The 16,886-nt window shown below is 43.4% G+C and overlaps 5 protein-coding genes across 5 annotated transcripts; 2 read left to right on the forward strand and 3 right to left on the reverse strand.

Annotated features, from left to right (window-relative positions):
• Positions 1 to 1,822: 1,822 nt before the first annotated feature.
• ATC70_000203 (uncharacterized protein) lies at positions 1,823 to 7,199 on the forward strand (the record flags this gene model as incomplete). Its single annotated transcript, XM_064819622.1, has 4 exons — positions 1,823 to 1,842; positions 1,903 to 1,928; positions 2,000 to 6,801; positions 6,852 to 7,199. 4 exons carry the CDS (start codon positions 1,823 to 1,825, stop codon positions 7,197 to 7,199), a joined length of 5,196 nt encoding a protein of 1,731 aa, XP_064683542.1.
• Positions 7,200 to 7,388: 189 nt separating this feature from the next.
• Positions 7,389 to 8,165, reverse strand: ATC70_000204 (BAR domain-containing protein; the record flags this gene model as incomplete). The annotated part of the gene is made up of 1 exon (XM_064819623.1): positions 7,389 to 8,165. The coding sequence occupies one exon, from the start codon at positions 8,163 to 8,165 to the stop codon at positions 7,389 to 7,391; it is 777 nt and encodes a 258-aa protein (XP_064683543.1).
• Positions 8,166 to 9,842: 1,677 nt separating this feature from the next.
• On the reverse strand, positions 9,843 to 12,496 carry ATC70_000205 (uncharacterized protein; the record flags this gene model as incomplete). The annotated part of the gene is made up of 4 exons (XM_064819624.1): positions 9,843 to 10,119; positions 10,183 to 10,515; positions 10,581 to 10,750; positions 10,814 to 12,496. 4 exons carry the CDS (start codon positions 12,494 to 12,496, stop codon positions 9,843 to 9,845), a joined length of 2,463 nt encoding a protein of 820 aa, XP_064683544.1.
• Positions 12,497 to 13,987: 1,491 nt separating this feature from the next.
• On the reverse strand, positions 13,988 to 14,861 carry ATC70_000206 (uncharacterized protein; the record flags this gene model as incomplete). Its single annotated transcript, XM_064819625.1, has 3 exons — positions 13,988 to 14,199; positions 14,256 to 14,532; positions 14,586 to 14,861. The coding sequence occupies 3 exons, from the start codon at positions 14,859 to 14,861 to the stop codon at positions 13,988 to 13,990; spliced, it is 765 nt and encodes a 254-aa protein (XP_064683545.1).
• An 869-nt stretch (positions 14,862 to 15,730) lies between these two features.
• Positions 15,731 to 16,780, forward strand: MCM1_1 (transcription factor of the MADS box; the record flags this gene model as incomplete). Its single annotated transcript, XM_064819626.1, has 1 exon — positions 15,731 to 16,780. The coding sequence occupies one exon, from the start codon at positions 15,731 to 15,733 to the stop codon at positions 16,778 to 16,780; it is 1,050 nt and encodes a 349-aa protein (XP_064683546.1).
• Between the last annotated feature and the right edge of the window lie 106 nt (positions 16,781 to 16,886).

Below are 16,886 nucleotides of genomic sequence, written 5' to 3' on the forward strand. Positions count from 1 at the left end.
GGATGTAGTTGCTTTAAAGCAAGAGAGCAACAGCACCAGCAGCAACACCAGCAACACCCATGACGCCAGCCTTGATGCCAGAAGCAGCGTTAGCAGCAGGAGAGGCAGAGGCAGAGGCAGAAGCAGAAGCAGAAGCAGAGGCGGCAGATCCAGATGGAGCAGAGGCAGAGTTGCTGGCAGCGGGGGCACCAGATGAGGCAGCAACAGCAGCAGATGAGGAAGTAACAGTGGCATTAGTAGTACCAGGAGCAGCACCGATGATGGTAAAGTAGGTAGAGTAAGTGGTAGCACCGTTGGTACCAGTCAAGGCAAGGGCATCTAATCAAAGAAATTGACACATGAATACAAACTTCCCATCCAAATCAATGACGGACAACTTACATGAAGGACCAGTTTCAACGTTGGCAGGGACGTTCCATGCGTAAGAAGGAGGGTTAACAGGAATAGCAGCAGAGAGAATGTTGGGAATAGCAGTTTCCAAGTTGGCAGAACCGCCCTTCATCAAAGCAATCGAGTTGATGGCAGTAGAGGGGTTGGTGCTGGCAGTATCAACGGTCCTATTATCCAATGTATCAGTACCCAATGTCATTGAATCAAGCTATAATAGCAAAATTACCAGGTGATAGTGTAAGTGGTACCAGCATTGATGACAACCTATGGTGAAGCGAGAACTCATCAATACAAATGTACATGATATGGCACCAACAAAGCTATACTTACACCATAACCAGGCAAGTTGACGGCAACACCAGCGTTAGGAACAGCGGCTTGAGCGTAGACGGTAGAGACAGCAGCAGCAATGAAAGCAACAACAGAGAACTTCATTTTAGATAGAGTCAAGGAGAAAAGGTGAGAGACAAAGGAAAGAAAGAGAACCTTCTCCTCATGATGGACAACATTTGTCTCTTTTATACCTGATGGTCATGAAAAAAAAAAAAAAAAAATCAAATAAAAATAAGCATGTGCAACATCAACCGTGCACCACACCATCACCTCAAAAAGCTCATAAAAATAGATGTGAGCACTGGCTCCTATTCAAACCAATAGCCATTATTGGTTCTTGGGGCCTAAAGAAGTTTTTTTGAATTATTTGATCAGAGTTACACGGCGAAAACGATCCACGTGTTTTTCGTGTTATGGAATCAGTGTCATTGTTGCTCTCGGTAGAGTATAGTTCTCAGACTAGATCTGTATAGTCGAGGAGCTTTTTTTTTTTTTTTTTTTTTTTTTTTTTGGTCTTGTTCTAACGACGAAAAAAAGAGAGAGAGAGAGAGAGAGAGAGAGAGAGAGAGAGAAAGAGAGAAAGAGAGAGAGAGCCCCCCCTTAGTATCAACAATGAATGGTTGAAATTCCTTATTAGTAGATGAGTTCATTGGAATGTACAGTGCTTGGTTTTTTAATGACCTATCTCTAGCCTCTCTTCTATTTCTTTGGATGGTGAAAGAGACGAATAAACGAATGTGCTCTTCTACATACATATGGGCATCCATTACAGCGTATAGAGTGATGCTTGTGCGGAGGTGCTTTTCAGACTGAGTCAATATCCATGAATGCCATAAATCAGGGCAATACACACACATATGCATAGCTACAAGTTAATTGAGTAACCTCATATAGAGAAATTATATTCCTTCAACTTGACGATATTGAACGTTATCCCCCCCCCATCCCCCCCCCCTAGCATTTGCATATGATAGTCTTTGACATTGAGATACGGAACATTTATTGTATTCTTCCATCCACATTTCTTGACCCTCTCCCTTTTTCTTTCTCTCTTCCCTTTCTTTTTTTCCTGAATGATCAATAAGTTGCCATTACTATAATGACAATAGACAAGCCAATGTACGTAATTGTGTGGTAGAATGCCTTATACACAGACACTGACATGAATTACATATATAGACATGAAAAAGCACATATCCATCATGGTATGTTACCTCACCCGCTCTTTTTCTCTTTGCAACTGGATGCCCTAACATATTTCCTCTAACACAATTAGCATCATCTGTTCCGATACATCTCTCATTATCACAATCACAAGAACCCACCCTGAGTTCCATCTACACTGAATTACACGACAAAAAATCATTGCACAGTGAATCCACACTGGCGCATCAGCAACCCAAATCAGACAATGACTACAACCATTGGGATCCATCGGCGCCCATTACGCCTCAAGAAATCCATGACATCTTTCTCAATTACCAAGTGAAATACGGCTTTCAGTCTGACAATACACGCAACATGTACGACCACCTCCTCACCATGCTCAACTCACGATCTGCTCGTATGTCAACACAACTCGCTTTATGGACGCTGCATGCAGACTACATTGGTGGTGAACATAGCAATTACCGAAAATGGTATTTCGCTGCTCACCTCGGTCTAGACGATGGCCATACACCAAGCAACAGTCCAACCGGGCTGCTGTTATCAGAGGCCAAGAGAGAGTGGCGAGAACGGATGGAATCCATGTCTGATCATGACCGTGTCGCTCATTTAGCCTTGTACTTGCTGATTTGGGGCGAAGCTGCTACACTGAGATACACGCCTGAACTGCTCTGTTTTCTCTTTTACGTTGCAGAAGGCTACAGAACAAGCGGCAATGAGCCTGGCGCTGTTGTACCTGCTTTCCTCGATGCTGTGGTATCGCCACTGTACAACTTTATCAGAGACCAGTCATACCAAGTGATAAAGGGCCATTATGTGCGCCGTGAAAAGGATCACTATCAAATCATCGGATATGACGATATCAATCAACTGTTCTGGGACCGAGCTGCTATTGCTAACCTATCGCTGCTGGATAACGGAGGCTATCTCAAAGACATTCCCAAGGAGAAACGCTATCTCTCACTGGGCCAAGTGGATTGGAGCAAGGCCTTTGACAAGACATTCTATGAAACTCGGTCCTGGTTTCATCTCTTGCTCAACTTCTCTCGCGTGTGGATCATTCATGCTGCTTCATTCTGGTACTACATGGCTGCTAGTGTGGATTTCATCTACTTGGACAGAAAGAGGCAAAATGGAAGCCAAGAGTCAACGACTGTAGATATGCCTGTTAAACTCTCGGTGGTCGGTTTAGGCGGTCTGGTGGCGATTGTGCTCATGACAGCAGCTACCCTGGCTGAATTCAACTATCTCAAATTGAGCGTCAAAACAGCAAGCATACTTACTACCAGGCTATTTATTTTGATGCTGATGGCTTGCTGTCATGTCGCCTGCTCTGTCTACATTCTCAAGTTTGATCAGACCAGCACATTGGCACTAGTTTTAGCGTCATGCCAATTGGGCGTAGGTGCTTTGGTGTCGATCGTCTTGGTCATAGTCCCCTCTGCCAATCTGTTCCATCGCCAGAAATCAAGTCGCTCGCTCTCGTGCAAGGCATTCACTGCTAATTTCGCCACCATGGTGGACGATGATCGCTTTCTGTCTGTCTTGCTGTGGATCTGTGTCTTTAGCTGCAAGTTTCTGGAAACCTACTTCTTCCTGGCGCTTTCCTTTCGTGATGCTCTCTCTGTGACAACACTGATGCAGCTCAACAACTGCAGTGCGGATCCACTGCTAGGCCACTGGCTGTGCTCCGTCATGCCCGTACTGACTACGGCTCTTATGTTCTCGGTGGAGCTGGTCCTGTTCTTTCTAGATACGTACCTGTGGTTTGTGATTTGGAGCACCATCTTTTCCGTGTCTCAATCCATGCGTCTGGGCATCTCTGTCATGACATCCTGGCGGCAGTTGTTCATCAGACTGCCTCACCATATGTTCTCTAAGGTCACAGCCACCAAGGAATTCATCTCGGTGCACATGCGTCGGATGGCGTGCTCTCAGATGTGGAATGCCATCATCATCAGCATGTACAGAGATCACTTGCTATCTGTCAACCACCTTCAGTCGCTGTTGTATCAAGTGCATTTGGATCAGGACACACAAGATGGCACTGCCAAGCGAGAGCTTCATGCACCGCCCATATTTGACCCTGCCCTGTCGCTCAACATGGAAGATTACTTTCCAAAGCAATCAGAGGCAGAACGAAGATTGTCCTTCTTTGCCCAGAGCCTCTCCACGCAGTTTCCTCAGCCATGCTCCGTTCAGTCAATGCCCATTTTCACAGTGTTCACACCGCACTATGCCGAGAAGATGCTGTTGTCGCTGCGAGAGATCATACGCGAAGAAGATTCCACCACGCGTGTCACCTTGCTCGAGTACCTGAAGCGACTGCATCCCAGTGAATGGAACAACTTTGTCAAGGACACCATGTTTATAGCAGAAGAAAATCAAGTGCCCTCCAAACCCACTGAAAAGGAAGACTTGCCATTCTACTGCATTGGGTTCAAATCGTCCGCCCCTGAATATACGCTGCGTACTCGTGTGTGGGCCTCCTTGCGTGCTCAGACATTGTACCGCACCATCAATGGATTCATGAACTATGCCCGTGCATTGAAGATTCTGCACCGCATTGAAACCCCTGACCTCAATGACCCCTCCTCCTCCTCCCTCGACAACAACAACAACAACAACAACAACAAAGACGATACTACTACTACTACAGAAGATGACGACCTATCCACCATGAACGAGGCATTGCCAGATGACAAAAAGGAGGCGACCGAACACTTACTGGATACAATAGCACATCAAAAGTTTCGCTTCTTGGTAGCCATGCAGAGATACGCTAAATTCAATCAAGAAGAAGCAGCCAACTGTGAGTTTTTACTGACCGAATACCCACATCTTCAAGTGGCCTACATCGACGAGCAAGTAGACCCAGAGACACAGCAGATTACCTACTACTCGGTGTTGATTGATGGCCACTGCGAAGTCTTGCCCAACAACAAGCGTGTGCCCAAATACCGCATCAAGCTCCCTGGAAACCCCATCTTGGGCGACGGCAAATCAGACAACCAAAACCATGCCCTCATCTTTTACAGAGGCGAGTATCTGCAGCTGGTAGACGCCAATCAAGACAATTATCTGGAGGAATGCTTGAAGATTCGCAGCATTTTTGGTGAATTCGAGCAACAGGGCCAACAACTGTCATTGGAGCACGTTTATGCGCTGTCAGGTAGCAAGGACGAACAGACCAAGGAATCGCCTCAATCGCCTGTTGCTATTGTGGGTGCGCGTGAATACATCTTTTCTGAAAACGTGGGCATGCTAGGCGATGTGGCTGCTGGTAAAGAGCAGACCTTTGGCACGTTGACGCAACGTATCATGGCCAAGACAGGTGGCCGCTTGCACTACGGCCATCCTGATTTCTTGAACGCCGTGTTCATGACCACACGAGGCGGTGTCTCCAAAGCACAACGAGGCCTGCACCTGAACGAAGACATTTATGCTGGTATGAACGCGCTGCTTCGGGGTGGCCGTATCAAGCACACGGAATACTTGCAATGCGGTAAAGGCAGAGATCTGGGGTTCTGCTCTATCCTCAACTTTACCACCAAGATTGGCACGGGTATGGGTGAACAGTTACTGTCTCGAGAATACTACTACTTGGGTACACAGCTTCCTCTGGACCGCTTCTTGACCTTTTACTATGCCCATCCTGGCTTCCACATGAACAACATCATGATCATCTTTGCCGTACAAGTGTTCTTGTTCTGTATGACGCTGGTGGGTACCATGGCTGCTGGCCTGCCTCACTGCATGGGAAGCAACTGCTTTGACGTGAGACCCGTGTACGATTGGTTGCAGCGTTGTATCTTGTCCATTTTTATGGTCTTCTTTATTGCCTTTCTACCATTATTTCTGCAAGAATTGACTGAGAAGGGCACAGGCAGATCCATTTGGCGTTTGGTCAAGCAGTTCTTGAGTTTATCACCTTTGTTTGAAGTGTTTGTCACTCAAATCTATGCCAACGCCGTGTTATCGAACCTCAGTTTTGGTGGTGCAAGATACATTGCTACCGGAAGAGGGTTTGCTACCTCCAGATTGCCCTTCTCTGTGCTCTACTCGCGATTTGCTCATCCAAGCATCTATTTCGGCGCACGCACCATGTTTATGCTGTTCTTTGTGTCGTTGGCATTATGGATCCCTCATCTCATCTACTTTTGGGCTACCGTGGCATCACTGCTGGTGTCTCCCTTTGTGTTCAATCCTCACCAATTCGTGCTCATGGAGTTTATCAACGACTACAGAGAGTTCCTAGGTTGGTTGTCGCGTGGCAATTCATCCAGATCTTATGATCACTCGTGGATCTCATTCTGTCGTCAAATCCGTACGCAGGTAACAGGCAACAAGAAGAAGGCAAGACAAAACTCGACTCTGTCTGGCAACAAGCCCATTGTAACTGTGCCTCGCGCTCATCTGTCAAGCATATTTTTCGCAGAAATCATGATGCCGCTGATCCAGGCTGTCTTGTGTGTAGCGTGTTATACCTTTTACAAGAGTCGTGAACAGGTAGACACGTATGGCGCGCTCAAGAATCCAGTCAACACACAGCTAGGTCCATTAGGGGCCTTGGGTCGCATCTTGTTCATCTCGTTGTCCCCTATTGTCTTTAACGCCATTGTGTTGCTGTTTGTACAGGCGTTCTCGCTCATGGGATCTCGATTGAAGAGAACAGGCTTCTACATGTCTACGCTGGCTCATACTTTGGCAGTGCTTGGCTTTATTTTGTTTTACGAAGTTTTATGGACATTGGAGAGATTTCAAGTGCGGTCTACATTGTTGGGCCTGCTCTCGGTATTTGCGGTGCAGCGGTTTATTTTCAAGTCATTCATAGCCATCTTCTTGACTCGAGAACTTCATCATGATGCAACCAATCGAGCATGGTGGTCTGGTAGATGGAATGGAAGTCAGGTAAGCTCTTTTCATGTGTGTCACTACTGTCATAGGCTAATCGCTTATAGGTGGGCAATCTGGCTGCAAGAGAATACATTTGTAAAATTGTCGAAATGTCTGTATTCACCACAGATTTCATTTTGGGCCATCTGATTCTATTTGGCTTATTCCCATTCACACTGATCCCATCCATTGATCGCATTCACTCGCTCATTCTGTTTTGGTTGCGACCTTCAAAACAGATCCGGCCCTCTGTGTTGCCTACAAAAGAAAGAAAGAGACGTAGAAGGATCGCCTTGATCTACGGTCCGCTGTTTGTTCTTGTTTTACTCTGGTTTGCTGCTCTTATTATTTTGCCTCCAAAATTATCCCCCAAATTACCCTTAGCATATCAGATGATTGTCAAGTATTTCTAATCTATAAAGCAAATACACATTGTAAAATTCACGAGACAGCTGTCATAGATGCATCGCATCACTGAGGATGATCTGAGATACAGAGGCTGTGTTACACTGGCCATGATGATCATCGTCATCCATGACATCATGGACAGATATGTATTATTGAAAAAAATAGCAGTTTATTACCATCTTCTATATACAATACTACGCAAGAGAGATGATCTCATCTTGATGCCAGTCCGGGGAGCTCAGCTTGACTTGCTCCAGATCAATGTTGCCTTGCCCACTCACCAGTGCACTGGCAGACACTTCACAAGTACCACCTTTGGGTCCTTTGGACGTCTGATCCTCCAGCCAAAAGTTGACAGACACTCTATGTTTCTTTCCGCCATCCAACCTGACAGTTTCTGATCTATGTACATCCTCCCATACCAGATCACGAGGATGATCCAAGCCAAATTCCTCTAGCACTTGCTTGCCTTTGCTGGATGTCTCGAAATAGTTCTTGAGGCTCTTGATGGCCTCCATTCGAATAAGCTCCTCAGCATGATGCGTGCCAATTTTGGAGAGCAATGCTTGAGAAAGCGACGGTTCCTCTTGATTACTGTTGCTGAGAGTATCTGCATCTGGTTTAGATGGCGTCAGATAGTTCCACCAACTCTTTGCCTTTCTAAACAATCGCCATGACATTAAAGAAGCAGCACCGCCCACGGTGACCCATACGACAGGACCCAGAAAGGAGCTGAGAAACGTAGCAGCACCCAATGTACCCAGAATAAGACCACGGTTCTTTTTACCTTGTGTTGCTAATATGATCTTGGGAATGGTCCAAATCGACAATGGGCGTCTCTGTACCATGCTGATGTTTTGAGCCAATGGCACATATCTTTGCTGTTGTTGCTGCTGCTTTAATTGATGCTTGAAAGCAAGAGGATACACTTTTTTCTGATTTAATTGAAGGCTTCTTTTGATGACAAACATATTGACGAAAGAAGAAGAGAGCAACATGTCATGCTAACATCAAAATGCATTTATATATCTTTTTTTTTTATATTGAGACTGAGACATAAATAGCCCAAATCCAATCCATGTAGGCTTACAATTGGTTTATACATTGTATGCTTGGGACATGTCTGAAGTCAATTCTCTGCCGTGTGAACTAGATGTTTGTGCATCGTTTCTAGAATCAAGCTATCGTACAATGCAATGCCGACATTTCGCAGCTAATACGTACAATGACAGACGCATACACTATGGAATTTGTGGCTTTTCAATGTTGCAAAAAGCAATATTCTGTGAAGAGCTCCTTCGCTCTTTACAATTCCGTGTTTTCGCTCATCTTTTTGCTGTGTCCTGAAGGTTGAGATTTCAGTTTGAAGTCATTTCTAATTAACGTTATGTTATAACTAACGAGTTCTTCATAATGAAAATGGCATATGCCTTTTATTTTATTGTTATATTCGAGCATGCCATACTAAGAACAATCAGCATACCAAAACCACCATCGTCTTGGATAGCGCAGACTTCCTGAATTCAATGCACCTGCCTCTATTTCTTCTGTCAGATATCCATCGCAAGAGTGTCCGTCAGACCCTACCTCTATACTCTGGCTTCAACACATACATCAATTCCATCTCCTTCAGTTTGTTCATTGAGAGTTGCTGTTTCGCACGCCAATTCTGGAACCAGGACAGAGATTTACCATCAAGAATGCTACTATATGGACAGACAACCTTTAATACATCAGCCAAGGAAAAAAAAAAAATCTTCATCGTATAGCTCAGGCACGTGTGGATCTGTAGCTTGAACAACTTTGTTAATGAAAAGAGCAACCTCAGCGTCAGTTACTGTTGAAAGCCATTCAAATGCAAGCGAATATCGAAATACAGAAATCCTTATCGAAAGCTTGCCTAATAGCTTTTTCTTCTCTTCCTCGGTTGACATTGTTATCGAATGAGAATTATCTAAAGCATGGAACTCACGAAATAGATGGCCTTTTATAAGCTGTGATTTGAATTTTTGTGCTAGCTTATGGTGTCCTCAGTGATAAAAGGCAGCAAGGCGCTCTGTCTTGGACATCTACACATGACCACTGGAACTGAACCATCAGTGATGTTCCTGGCTTTCTACATGATGGTGTCAGTCTTTGAAATCATCAGTCATTGCATGCATTGCACAGATAAAACGAGTGTCTAACTATCTGATATACATCTTTTGTTGGATACATTTGTGCTGTATCATGTGCTGGATTGGTAGCAGAGCTATACTGATTGCATATCTCTTGAAAATAGGATTTGCTCCATGATTGCTGTTCTACAAGTTTCATCAGTGATAGGTTTGTCCGTTACACTTGTAGACTATCCAATCAATTTCGCATCGTATGCAATCAAAACGATGGCCTTTCTAATCTTGATACCACTGCAAAAAAATGCCATGCGTTCTTCTTGAATCAGTTGATGAAAAGTATTACGAGTAGTGTATATAAATAGGAAAGGCATCATACAAACCTTCCCCTACACTCATATCTTCATCAGCAACATTAGACAATATAAAAGAAAGCTATCGTTGCTCGTATGACTCAAAGAATGTTTATTATTGTATGGGATAAGGTTAATACGACTTGCAACATGCTAACGCTGTATCATTCAGTGGAGCAATCTACATGATTTGGCAGTTTTGCTCAGCATGAGTGCGCCTGGATGTTTCAGCTAGCCTGACGCTTTCTTCATAGTACTGTTTAGGTCCAGTCTGTGGACGATGGTTGTATTTATGCTCATGCGACTTTTGCTGTTGATGAATCTGTTGATTGCTGGAGCTTCTCTTGATGCGTAATCTTTCCTCTGCAGGTTCGTATCTCTTTGATGCTGATCGCTTGTACCATTCTTGCGCTGCTGCTTGATCTGGGTAGACACCAATGCCATATTCATAAAATGTGCTATGCGTTTGAACGGCAGTGTTAGTCATACAATGAGCCAATCATCAAAAACGCACCACTTACCCTAGTACATAATCTGCTGCTGCATCTCCATTTTCTGTTGCTTTGTGGCACCATTGGAAAGCTAATAATGGCTGAGGGCTCAGGTAACCAGAGATGCCGTCCTTGTAAAAGTGAGCCAGCTCAATCATTGCGTCTTCATTGCCATGCTCAGCTGCTCTTGCAAAGCATTTGTAGGCTTCCCAAGCGTTGGGATGAAATTGCTGTTGCCCTTCCTTGTAAAATTGGCCCAAGCGGAAGGTAGCATTGATCAAGCCAAAGCTGTCTGCCTTTTTGAAATAATGCATTGCTGATGTGGTATTTGGCGTAATGTAAAAAGTAGTAATAGAGGGCTCGCTATGACACCACAACCGTGTATTCATCAGTACACTTAGATCTTACAATCACTAATGCATACTTACTTTTCCAAGTCGATGCTCTTGAGATCGTTTGACAATATACAGGCCAAATCATAAGCTGAGCGGGCACAGTCTGGCTTTTCTGAATCAGCAGCCTGCCTCAAGTAGATCAAACCTTGTTGAATGTCCTTTTGTTGATGAAGCAGACCACGAAGCAAGATGTTGGCTAGTTTCTATGGTTTACAAAGCACACGATATTAAACGACATCACATTGACCACCAAATAATAAACTTACATAGAGCGAAAGAATGTGTTGTTTCGAGGCAGCATAGCGATAGCAATCCATGGACTTTTTATAGTCTTTGCGCACCATCCAATACTCTGCAAGCTCATAGTAAGCCTCCACAGACCCATATTTGGCAGCTTGCTGGAAACATTTGAATGCTTTTGCATGAGACACTTTCTTGTATTGAGCACCCACAAAGATACCAACGGCTTTGCTATCACCACAATGACGAAGCCATTGACCCTTGGTGTAAAGAGCAGCTGCATAATTGGATTTTGCCAGTTTATCAACCCAGTATTCTGCCTCCTCTTGTAAGCGATCACGAGTAGCTACCACGCTAGGTTCCTTGCTGCCAACATAGAGAGACACCAGTTGCATCAGATATTTAGCATAGGTAAATTGGATGTTACGATCATTGGTTTTGGTAGCCATACGACGGTAAGTTTTCATTGATTCCTTGTCATGCACTAAACTGGCAGGGGCCATGGACACTCTTGCATTGGCTTGCTTATTGTACGAGCTCACAGACACTAAGGCTTGCTGTTGCTGTTGCTGTTGCTGTTGCTGTTGCTGTTGCTGTTGCTGTTGCTGCTCAGGTCGTGGCTGCTGATGAGCTGGAGCAAGGACGGAGCTTTTGGAAATCTCTGGTGTCATCAGGGCCTGATTTAATTCAGAGAGCTTTTGAACATCGCCGTATAAAGATAGTCTGCTGGGTGGAGCATTTTGATGCTTTGGAGTGCTTTCACTAGCTTCGCAGACATGTTCTAATGATGGCCGAGGCGCACCATAGCTATATCCGTCAGTGGGTGTTGCATACATGGAGCTGATACCATTGATAGTATCGAATTTCTGCTGATCAGACTCTGTAGGCTGCTGGTTTGCTGTCTGTAGAATGGCATTTGCTTGTCTTGGTGTCTGAAAATCAACATCAAGTGGTGGATCAGGTAAATCGATGGACTGGTTCGAGTTACGAGAAGACGTAGGGGAGCTTCTTCCACTAGCTAAGCTAGGCGGCTGTAGGGAAATCTGTGACACAGGTCTTGTACTCTGCTCAGGAGGAGATTCCAAGGCGTAGTTGGTAATAAACTGATCCTCATCCACTTCTTCCACTGGTGTCATTGTCTTGTAATTTAGATTAAGCTCCTCGTAGTACTGTTTTAAAACCTCTCTATTGGATAACGTCGGTGATGGCATTTGCGTTTTCAATGCAAATACGCCTCCGTATTCAACATCATCGTCGCTTGTGTCCTGTTCGTCATCTTCAGCCGACTTGCTTTGATTCAACATTTGGAATAATTGTTGAGCAGAAACTCGAGTGTTGTTTTTAAAACTCTCGCTCATGATGGCGGTCATATTGCTGGACAGTTCTTTTGATGAGGTGCGATCAGGAATCTTTGGCAAGGGGCGAGTCTTTCGGATAGAGTCGACGTATTGAATATGGCTAAATTCAGACGATGTTGATCCCCTTCTGGTGAGATCCGGTGCATCCAGCGTAGGTGGCAAGTCTGCAAAATCCTCATCTTGTTCATCTTCATCGTCACCATCATTGTCAAATATGTCATCGTCTTCTACTAGCAAAAGGTGCTGAATCTGATTGACAATGGTCTTTTCATCGGGCACAATGTCCATTCTTTGCAATGGCTCTGTCTGGTATTGGTGGATGTTGGTTGTTGAGGTGGTTCTATCAATCATTTTATTTTTGGGAAAATATATTGGTGAAAGAAAAAGAAAAGCTAAACCAGCAATAGACAATTTAAGCTTTATGTATGTATGTGGACATGTCTTCTTTTTTGAACAATCACAAACAAACTGATCTTGCTGTTTACTGATGAAATATTCCTTTTCCAGGCAACGTAAACAATCCTAAAAAGGAAATATTATGCCCTTCCAAACTAAACAATAGCGATCATGGACTTCCGAGCTTTGTACAATGCCGCTAAGCTCTGCTGTGAATTATCATCATATGACAATTAGTATGCATCTTGCAAAAGAAATCATGCTGTATTGGCTATATTTCATGGGTATCCACGAGAAGACATGGCGCGCGATCTAGCAGGATGGTTACGCCTGCTGGTAAAATTTGGTGTTGGAGGTTGTTCACTGGATGTCGCTTAGAAGCTCTTCAATGTTATCATCCCGCTTAGAAAATTATTGAAACATTAGCTATCGTGTAAAGCATATCTCTATCTGTATATATGAGTAGTTACGTGTCAATCAGATGTGCAAAAAGCAAACAATTTTATGATATTTACTAGTCAATGATGCCAGTGCGACCAGTGATTGGCTGCGACATTTAAAATATTTCTTCCCGAGTGGGATGCTTTTTGCTCAAATTCGACTCGATTTTGCATCTCCAGAATGTTTTTGCCAAATTCGACTATACAAGTCGTTGCTTTTATACCTTATTTTCTAATACATTTACAGAGAACTGACCCAAGACGCTTCTAATAGTGCTAATTGCGCAAAGTTTTTATAATAAAAATTACGAGCAATGTATAGACATTCAAAAACTGACTTTTTGCCAAAATGATGAAATTTCGCATATAAACATGCCACAAAAGCAGCATTATATGATCCATTGAGCCTTTAGAATCATTTTGATCTAATGTGTATCATAAGAGAAAACGCCATTTTCACAGTGAAAACTACCATCTATTGTTTTTCAAAATTTTATCCTTGCTAATACTCATCAGAAATGAAGAGATTTTCATCGATTTGACTTGACCCGAAAAAAAAATTAGGATAAAGTGATAGAGAGTAACTACAAGTTGAAAGCAATTATTTTGCACCATTACGACCACCTAGAACATCCTGCAGGAGGAGCTGTGAGTGCTGGAAATTGGCCAGATTTTGCTGTGATTTGGGGTATACAAGATAAGAAAGAGTTTGTATTGGCTTGAGGTATGGACAAGACCACACGCCATTCATCGAGCTAGATACAAGAAAGGATATCAGATGCAAATATTTTGTTTTGACTTTCATGTGATTTTTAAGGCACCAATGTAGCCTCCAAATGTCGAGTTGTGCACACAAGACTGCATCTGCCGCAACTTTCAAATAAACTCCCACTTTAACATGCCAACACTTACAAGGTCCAGTAAAGAGGCTAGACAAGTGCATTCATTTTATTTCATTAGTATGATCCCTTATATCTAATCAGCAAATACACTTTTGTTTCGCAAATCAAGTAGTAATCTTTGATTTCAAAGCTTCATACAACGCTAAACTCGACAATAACTTGGCATCCGGTGACGCTTTCCAGGCGTCCTCCATAGAAATCAGTTTTAAAGTGATGCTTTCTCCTTGGTCTCGTAACCCAGCCAGTTTTCCTTCCAATTCGTCAATTTGTGATTTCTCCAAATGCTTGATGCAGGCAAACAATCTCAAAAACTCGTCTAACAATGCCACCACGTATTAGTAAAGCACCGCGAATTTAACCAAGCCGTATTACCTGATCCACCTGCTGAGGGATAAACACCTCTCCATTTATCTCCATACGCCATGTCTGTCATGTCTACCAACTCATCCTCTTTAATCTCAAGCCCCGTTTCTTCCTTGATTTCCTTGGCCGCTGTTCCTGAGAAATTGCCTGATCCATCCAACATGCCCGCAGGCAGCTCAGGAAAGCTGAGATGTGGAATAGGAATACGAGGTTGTAAGGTCAGTAGAATCTTGTCCTTTTGCCCTTGCGATTTCAGGATGATCAACATGGAAACAGCGCCTCCTCTCTAATGACTATTTGAGTACACGTAGCTGCATTATACCAACGCGGCAGTTTTACCATAAACACAATGCCAGGTGCGTTCTTGCCAGTGTCCCTGAACGATACGTCTGCTTTAAATTTGACAAATCCAACTTTTTTAGATCCAAAATAGTCGATGCTCTGAATATCGATCGAGTTGATATCAAATTCGTTTTTTCTCTGCTTTTGTTGTTCCTCAAATGCTTGGAGCCAGTCTTTGAAAGGCTGGAACGCCATGACTTGATTAAATTCATCTGTAGTTGAGCATCCTTTTACAGTAATGTCTTGGTTGGCAATAGTAACTGTTGGATACATGGTCTTGTAGAGTCGAAAGAATGATTGAAGTGGTAATGTTAGAAATCGCATAAAGAAGTTCTAGTTTCATGATGGCAAAATGCAGACTATGACTAGTAGTAACATTTTTGGTGGAGATTCAATCCGATCATGTCATGATGTCGTAAAAAAAATAGTTTTGCCGTAATGAACTTGCAACTGTAGAAGCAGTGGCGTGTCCAGTAACGAGATAGAGACAAGTACGTCCCAAGTCACCAAAACGGATGGGGCCACATTCTCTTAAGAAAGGGGGGGGGGGTGTCGATTCAATTCATGCGAGCTGCTTCAAGCGACATTTGACGTATGGCCCCAAGGAAAGCTTGCAGTGGTACGGTAAGACTGTACATACGCTTCCTACATTGTCATACGTACCAATCTAGAGTATCCTGCATTGAATGGGCCTATGTGGAATGTGCCCTCGAACAGATTTGTAAACTTAAATATCAAGTGAGACTTGGCGTAAATTGGGATTTTCTGAACGACATGTTGATTTCTAAATTTTGGCGTCGAAAGAGCTAGAAAAAAAAAACGAGATAAAACAGACCCTTTCCATCTGATTTGCTCTGCATTTATCGACTATACCTCTGTCATAGTAATGCGATCGTCATGGCATGTCTAGAGTTTCCTATCTTGAGCACATTTTGATTTATAAGCTTTAGCTTCGTCTTTTTAATTTCGCATATTTCATCATGTTTAGGGCAGCATTATTCCAGCTTGCTGAATAATTGAATGCAATGCATGTTGAACCTCAGATGTCTCAGTTTTTATCATGAAAGGTATAAAAACCTTGGGTGTTTTCTCAATTCATTCCATTCAATTATTTTAGATTTTGTCAATCATACATTACTACAATGGTCGCCAACAAGCAAGTTATTTTCACCAAGATTCCTTCTACTTTCCCTGTTGCTGGAGAGCACATGCAAGTCAAAGAATCCACCATCGATTTGGAGGCCGAACTTCCCAAGGGTGATTTCATCTTGAAGACTCTTGAAATCTCTGTCGATCCTTACATGAGAGGTCGTATGCGTGATGCCTCTATTGACTCTTATGCTCCTGCCTTTGCTCTTAATGAACCCATGACTGGTGACACCATGTCAGTCGTTGTCAAATCCAACAACCCCGATTATAAGGTCGACGATCTCGTCTATGGTCGCACTGGACAAGGTATCTTTGCTGAATACGTTCAAGTCAATGCTCAATATGCCAAACATGCTTATGTTGTTCGTAACGATGCCAAGAAAAATGGTCTTCCCCTCAGCCACTATGTTGGCGTCCTTGCCATGCCTGGTATGACCGCCTATTATGGTCTCCACAAAATTGGTAAGCCCAAGAAGGGCGAGACTCTCTATGTCAGTGCTGCTGCTGGTGCTGTTGGTCAGCTGGTTGGTCAATTCGGTAAGGCATTGGGTCTGTACGTGGTTGGTTCAGCTGGTAGCGATGAAAAGGTTAAATACCTCAAGTCTATCGGTTTTGACGACGCCTTCAACTACAAGAACGGCGATATCGAAGAAAATTTGAGAAAGACTTGCCCCAAGGGTATTGATGTCTACTTTGAAGGTGTTGGTGGTAAAATGCTTGATGCTGTCTTGGCTGTCGCTAATAACTTTGCCCGTATCATTGCCTGTGGTATGATCTCTCAATACAATCTCGCCAAGCCTGAGCCTTTGTATAACAGCATGTACATTGTCACCAAGAGAATCAAGCTTGACGGTTTTATCATTATGGATCACATGGACTTTGAGGAGACTTTCCTCAAGGATGTTACCCCCATGTTGACCGATGGTACAGTCAAGTACAAGGAAGATATTGTCAAGGGTATCGACAACGTTCCTCAAGCACTTGTTGATGTCTTGAAGGGCAAGAACTTTGGAAAGATGGTTTGCACCATTGCCGAATTGTAATTGCTCTACTATCACCTCATTTTGGAGGGATTAACCTGTTGATACTATCAAATTCCTCGCCAACTCATATATAAATCAATTTTCATTGTTAATATCTATTCAATAA

The sequence above is a fragment of the Mucor velutinosus genome (assembly GCF_035048745.1).
Source record: "Mucor velutinosus strain NIH1002 chromosome Unknown tig00000041, whole genome shotgun sequence".
Taxonomy (NCBI): domain Eukaryota; kingdom Fungi; phylum Mucoromycota; class Mucoromycetes; order Mucorales; family Mucoraceae; genus Mucor; species Mucor velutinosus.